Genomic DNA, 7,265 nt, shown 5'->3' with positions numbered 1-7,265 from the left:
AATGACTAGATTTGTTTTGATCTTTAACTTTTTGTTCCAACTCGTGGATTCAAGAAAATCCAATAAAATAGCAGTGTTTAATTTGGCCTACTTGATAATGACAAGATGCATAGTGATAAAGATTTTCAGTACACAGTACCATAAAAAGAGCAGCTCATTAATAGCAAACGAATACAAAAACAGTGAAACTCATTGAAGAAAGATCATGTCATGAATGTGCTCTTTCATTGAGTCCAATTCTTACAGCTTATACTAAAAACAACACCAACTCCAACTGCCTGGACATGTCAGGCGCGGACCTAGGTGTAAAATTGTGGTGCTCCGAGATCCTATGTAGAATAGGTATAATTATATTAAAAAAGTATAAAAATTGATATAAGATGAAAAAAAATACATGTGAAATTAATAACACTAGCTGAGTGTTTTGATTTTCATGTGGAACCTTAAAGCTTTGGATGTCAGTATATGTATTTGAACCTCCTGAGCACCCACGACTCCTAAATCCTGAATTCGTCACTGCCTATAGTGGTTAAGTACAACAACTTGAATCTTTTATTTTGTATTACAATAATAATACTCCAATATTTATATTTGATATGATCTCACAAGTATGCCCTAAAAAGGATAAAATGAGCAAACACATGTCTTTCCTCGATCTATAGGTAGATATATTGTTTTTGATAAACCCTAGATTCTAGTATACTACAAGTGGGGAAGTAATCAGTAGTCAATGGTACCATTATTTTGTAGGTGAAGTTTTGTGGATACAACCAACGTGAACGTTAAAGATTAAATGCTTTTCGTTTTCCAATAGGTCTAAAAAAGAATAGAATAAAGGAAATATTGCTTACTAAAGTAAAATAAAAGAAAGACGCACATAAAGAGAGAAAAAATGAAAATAAAATTTTTCAGAAACTCAGACATATCTTCTGATTCCAAAGAGAAAATAACAAAAAGTCTTCAAGAAAGAAGTAAGTATATACACATGAGAGAATCCTAAGTCCCTTCCATTCAGACCTAAAGGCTAAAACAGTGGTCATATATATATATACAGCCTGGGAAAGTTACAAACTTTTCTCCATAGTTTTCTCTTGTAGTAATATAATGATGGCAATATATATATATGGAAAGCATATTCCTACCTTTTCTTTTATATTTTTATATATGTTTCAAAAACATAGAGGTGAAGACGACGATAATAATAACATCCAGAGAGAATGACCGGATATAGTGTACGCATATGTTAATCCAATTTTGTTAGATAGATAGATTGTTTATTAGAAATGGACCCTTTTTCTAGATGAGTCTTATAACTGTTTGACAAAAATTTTGGAAAGTTAAATGTTTAATTTATTTTAGAGAGTTGAGATACTTGACTGATTTTTTGAGTAATTGCAAAATTATTTGTTAGAAGTTAAAAAAAAAAAAAAAAAACAGTTTCTCCATAAAAACACTTTTAAAAACTTAGTCAAGTATAAATTTAACTGATGTTCCTTACAAATTACTATATTCACGACTCGTTTTGAAAAAAAAAAAAAAAAAAAAACTTTTGACAAAAATAATTTTTCAAAATAAGTGAATTTTAAGAGTTTCCAATATCATATTATTATGCATGTATCTTAATTCTAACATGAAAACTTTGCAAAGTGATCTACCATTATTCCGTATGAGGAGGAGAATATCAGTAGCTAAACTAATTAATTATTTTAAATTTGAATTTGAACGTAATTTTAGTATGCATAAATATCCAGCTTTATATATACATCCCTTCAGTGACATATATGTAAGTATAAGCTTTCATCTTCTCTTTTTATTGTTAATCATTTTTAAATTCAGATTTTATTTATCTCGAGAGAATATTCCGTGATCGTTTCATTCACAAAAGTATTAATAATCTTTCTTTACATTTTTTATACCATTTTGTTGCATACACCCAAGGTCAGTCTGCTTTTTATTTTGTAAAATTACTTTTAATTTTGATGTCTTTGTATATATAAAAATTTATAGCAATTTTTCGTTCCTCTTGTTCTTCTTTGATATCATTGTATAAATATATTCTAATTAATTTCTTTTATTTTTATTCATAAGAATAATTGCATTTATTTGCTCAAAGATTTTTTTTTCTTGGTGATTGTCCAGGTTATTTGCTTGGATCTCAATTTCTTCATTCGTCAACTACTAATTTCGATAATTAAATTTTTGACATTTGGCTTGATCGATTTAGCTTCTTCTTTTTTGTATGTGTGTGCATATACATGCTTTTATATTATATTTTGTAAATTAATTTAGACTAATATGATGTAAGATGGACATTGACATAACATAATAATAGTAATAGCATCCTTTTATGTTTTAAATTAAACTAGAAGCTGCACAAATTCAATAGAAATGATAAGATCCTATAATCTCAAAAAATTTCACTTCTTTATTTTATTTAATGAATTACTTAATATTCTCTTTCATTCTTGAAAACTTTAGTCTTAAAATATATCTATATTTAATTTGAGTTAATGAGCAAAATTTTTATATTGTGAATTATGTTTAATTTACATTTTTTGTGCAATTTATGAAAGTGAATAAAAAAGTTATAGGTAATATTGCACATAAAATTTCTATCTATACATAAATAACTATCAAGGTATGTTGTCATGCTTATTTAGCTTTTTAATTATTTTAATATTATTTATCATTAACACTAATTATTTTTTTTTATCACACTTACCTAAAGACAAATTATAGAATAAACAATGAAAAGTCGCCTAAAAATAAATTATAGGACGAACAAATTTAATTAGGAAAATTTGTTTCCACATTATTTAATAAGCTGTATAATATTTTAACTTCAAACTATGATAAAAAAAATTGAATAGTCAAAAGAAGAGTAATCAAATTTCATACTTATAATTATATTTTTGAAAGAATTTAAAATAATCTTTTATACTTTATCATAAATTTATTGGTATAATTTGAGTAGGAGTTTTACGGAGTAGGAATAGAGTGCAGGGCTAAAGCGGGATGGTGGAGATAAATTTTGGTGTGGGGGTGGGGGGTAGGTGGGGGTGGGGGTGGGGGAGGGGGAGGTAACGATAGAAATAAAGTTTCATATTTTTGTTATAATGAACAATATTATAAATTGTATGTGCATAGTTTTTTAATTGAGAATGATAAATTTTTAAATTTGAACTAAGAAGATTTGAATTAGAGAAATCAATTACTTTTAGTGCAGTTAGCTGTTGATTTTAAATCGATAGATCAAAAAATTAAAATTAGAAATGAAAGAAAAAAATGTAATCACATATCTTAATTAGTTAAAAATATAAACGTAAAAGTTCAACTACAAAATAATAATAATTTAAAATTTTATATTAATTATTTTTGAAAATCAACAACAGCATATAGTTATATAAGAATAGTAATTTCACCCTTTTCATAGAACATCTAAAATAATTGCACTTAATATATAAAGGTGTAATTCTTTTGGTGACTTAATAAAAAGGAAAGTATGTCATATAAATCGAAATAAAAATAGTTAAATATTATCGGTTAAAATTTAATTTTAAATAAAATATGAAAATTGAATTTCTGAGCATGTCGAATGAGGGTACTGTAAATGTACAAATTTATTCAAACAAAATTATACAAATCATGTTCAAATACATTTCGAGAAAAATATTTATTTTGAAAATTTTGCTTTTAAAGTGCGTCTACAATAATTGAGATACATTTTCTCATTGAGTTATTCATCTAAAAGTATAAACTATTTATAATGTTTGTTGCAAATAAAAGTATTAAAAATTAATATTGTATACCATACAAAATGTTACTATATATTAAGAATGAACCAAAATATGATTGAAAATAAAATATTATAGATAATTGATTTTAAAAACTGATAGGTAAATAATAATGTGATTATTTTTCGATTATTTGCACATCTACAATATATGAAAAGAGGGGGCTCATTGAGAATAATGTTTGAGTTATACATATTCGCACGAATACATATACTAGTTTCGTATAAGAAGGAGAATATTAGTAGCAAAACTAATTAATTATCTTAATTTATCATATAATATGGAAAGTGGTCAACTAAAATACACGGGTGAAGGACTAAAAACATAATTAAATTACTTTTTTTTAAAATTTCATATTTAAACTATTAAGTTAATTTACAGTATTCTAAAATATTAAGCAAATACACCTGACTATCATTACTAGCGTAATACGAAATTTCAAATAGAAATTCAAACAGTTGATAGGTCATATGTTTCACTAAACATTTTGTGATGGTCCACGTATGAAACTAATAAAAAAAGGGCATATTAGGTATTTTGGGCGGACTATTTTTTGTGATCGTCCACGTAGAAAAGTCTCCCATTGGATTCCCCCAAATCGGTTCCCGCAATCCCTAACCCGTTTCTCCATATTTTCCGGCCACCCAACTTCGCCATTGGTACGTATACTTTTTTTTTTTTATTGGGAACTATTGCGTATTTGATTGCAAAATGATGGGTTAATTGAAGGTTCTAAATATACCCTTAATATATTGAATTATTCAATTTGGCTTGGTTCTTGTTGTACATGTAGTGAACTGTGAGTTAGGGTTAAGAGTACTGAACAATTCTCCTAGATTGTTTGTTACTCAAGTAATTTGATAATCAAACTTCAGAAACAGGAATTCAACTAACCCAATTTGTAATATCTACAATGGCACATACTAAAACATACAGTATCTCTTTTCTGTTTGCTTTTTTTAATAACCGTGGTGATCGTGTCAGTTTGTATGGACCTACACTAATTACATAGGATATCTGCTACCTATATAGGTCCGAGGGATCATTGCACTGTTTGTACACGGTTAAAATTATTTTTTTTTTTTAAATTTTTATGTATATATAAGATGTTGAACCACCTTCGATTGCTTCATGTGTTTACTTCAAGGCTAGGACAGATGGGGAAAGATCACCTAGTTTATTTTTTGTCTCGGCTGTGATTTGAACTTGAGATCTCATGATACGCAACCCATTTTGTTGACAACTGGGCCACACCCTTTAGTGCTTTCTATTTTACTTTTATGATTTAATTGATATGTAAGGATTTTAAAAAAGCATAAGCTTGTACTCCAAGAAATTTCAATCTTTTAGATCATTTTGTGAACAGCCATTTACCATGAAGTTAAGAATTAGAGGAGTTATTTGTTTGTAAATGTTTAGCTCAATAAGTATTGTCAAACCCCCAGAGATTTCAGTACTACTGTCGTCATCTTTGATGAAGTTCAATACTAGTAATTAATATAACTTCTTGAGTTAAAGGTAACTGTTGTTCTTGAAATCTATGTTGTTTGGACTCTCCAAAAATGTTGCTTTACCCGTTTTGGATTCCTCGAAAATGCATTACTTGTGAAGAGTCCGATATTTTCAGAGCTAGAGCAACAACAACAACAACAACAAACCCAGTGTATTCCCACACAGTGGGGTCTGGGGAGGGTAAGATGTACGCAGTCCATACCACTACCTCAGGAGAAGTAGAAAGTTTGTTTCAGATAGACCCCTTCAGAGCTAGAGCAACATAGCTTGAAATTGAATCATGATTGCTGTTTTGGAGTTGCTGAAATCAAATGTTCAACTAGATATATAGGGGCACAATGACATTTTCCTTAGTGCTTAAATTTTCTTGTTTTTTTTTTCTTTAAAACCCCATGATTGTTAGATTCAACTTATCAAAGAAGAAAAGTGCTGATAAAAGTGATCTACATTGGAAAATAGTAAAGAGTGAAGACAAGAAATTTTCAAAGAAAATCTGGTTCTTTACTGCATCATTTACCAATAGAGACATGTGGTAAATGTGTAAATGCAATTGGAACTTTCCAGGTCCATTGAAGCATAGAATTTTGAATGCAATTGTAATTACAGCCCACTGACGTAGAATTTTAAATATATCTGTTACAGCCTACAGATTTTGAAGCATAAGAAAAGAAGCATCCAGCATTGACCTTTCCAACAAATTGTCCTCATAGTGTTACTTGGGTCCGACCTATAGTAGAGGCGTCGGAAGCATCTGCGCCAGGCAGACTACCTATAGGGATATCTGATACTTTTAAAGTCCAGGAACGAATGCTTATTAAGGAATCAGTTAGCTGATCTGTGATTACAGGGTTCCATCATCTGGCTATTATCTGCTCGGGAATGAATTAAGTCACTTCACTCCAAAGTACTGGTGCAATGGAATTGAATGCTAATGAGACCACAGCAAGGCCAGTAAACTCTAGAAAGACGGATATCGGGGGTAAACCATTCATACTCATCATATGTGGCAGCCTTGTCTACTACCACTGTGCCTATCGGAATTCCAGTCTCATCTCTCTTGTCTCGGATGTCTTTATTGTACTCCTTTGTTCCCTCGCCATTCTAGGCCTCCTCTTTCGCCAAATGAACATCTCGGTACCTGTGGATCCGCTTGAGTGGCAGATATCTCAGGACGCTGCGAACAGGTTTTTTGCCTGCCTCGCCAATACTATTGGTGCTGCTGAGTCTGTTCTTCGGGTTGCTGCTACTGGTCATGATAAGCGCTTGTTCTTTAAGGTTGTGGTTGCTCTGTATGTGCTATCAGCTCTTGGAAGGATAGCCTCGGGTGTTACCATTGCCTATGCTGGACTCTGCTTTCTTTGCCTTTATATGCTTTCTGAGAACTTGCAATTGATTAGCTCTAGATATACAATGAGACGGGACTGCACGAACACAGTTCAGGACGACTAAATTGAGTTGATCTGTTTCAAAATTGAAAGGGACGAAGGAAGGAGTTGATGCATTGTTTGCAACTCTTGCTTCCAGTTTTACCAGGTTCATCGTGTGTTTTTGTCATATTAATGTGAATTCTCTTTGTACTCATGTCTGCAGCCTAGTGATTTCCTTACATATCCCTGTAATATATTCCCAGTCCCATGATGATATAAGTTGTTAGCTCACTGTATAAAATGTAAACACTTGTGTTGTCAATTGAAAGCTAAGTATTTTCTTTTTAAACTAAAGCAAGTACTTTATTATGATACCTACAAGATTGGGATTTACAATATTTGTGGACCTTTTGGATTTCGATGGCCAAAGTGGCAAACCACAAGAATGAAACTAAAGTATATAAGGATTACTTTGCATATTAGATGCTTTACAAAGAGGAAAGTGGAATTGATTTCCAATAACATTGGTCCATACTCTTGGGTTGTAGGAGAATCCTAACTAATTGTTCTAGGTGTCACATTTTGCTAGAGC

At 30.5% G+C, this 7,265-nt stretch overlaps 1 protein-coding gene across 1 annotated transcript; it reads left to right on the top strand.

Annotated features, from left to right (window-relative positions):
* The first annotated feature begins 4,224 nt into the window (after positions 1 to 4,224).
* On the top strand, positions 4,225 to 7,027 carry LOC107869027 (reticulon-like protein B22). The gene is made up of 2 exons (XM_016715618.2): positions 4,225 to 4,453; positions 5,949 to 7,027. The coding sequence occupies exon 2, from the start codon at positions 6,222 to 6,224 to the stop codon at positions 6,753 to 6,755; it is 534 nt and encodes a 177-aa protein (XP_016571104.2). The 5' UTR covers positions 4,225 to 4,453; positions 5,949 to 6,221; the 3' UTR covers positions 6,756 to 7,027.
* The last annotated feature ends 238 nt before the right edge of the window (positions 7,028 to 7,265 follow it).

Source organism: Capsicum annuum, chromosome 1, assembly GCF_002878395.1.
Source record: "Capsicum annuum cultivar UCD-10X-F1 chromosome 1, UCD10Xv1.1, whole genome shotgun sequence".
Lineage (NCBI taxonomy): Eukaryota > Viridiplantae > Streptophyta > Magnoliopsida > Solanales > Solanaceae > Capsicum > Capsicum annuum.
The sequence above is the reverse complement of the archived record's forward strand: the minus strand, read 5'-3'. Positions and strand labels throughout refer to the sequence as shown.

Coding starts and splice junctions, on each gene's coding strand:
- LOC107869027 (XM_016715618.2), top strand. CDS start 6,222: ATGGAATTGAATGCTAATGAGACCACAGCAAGGCCAGTAAACTCTAGA.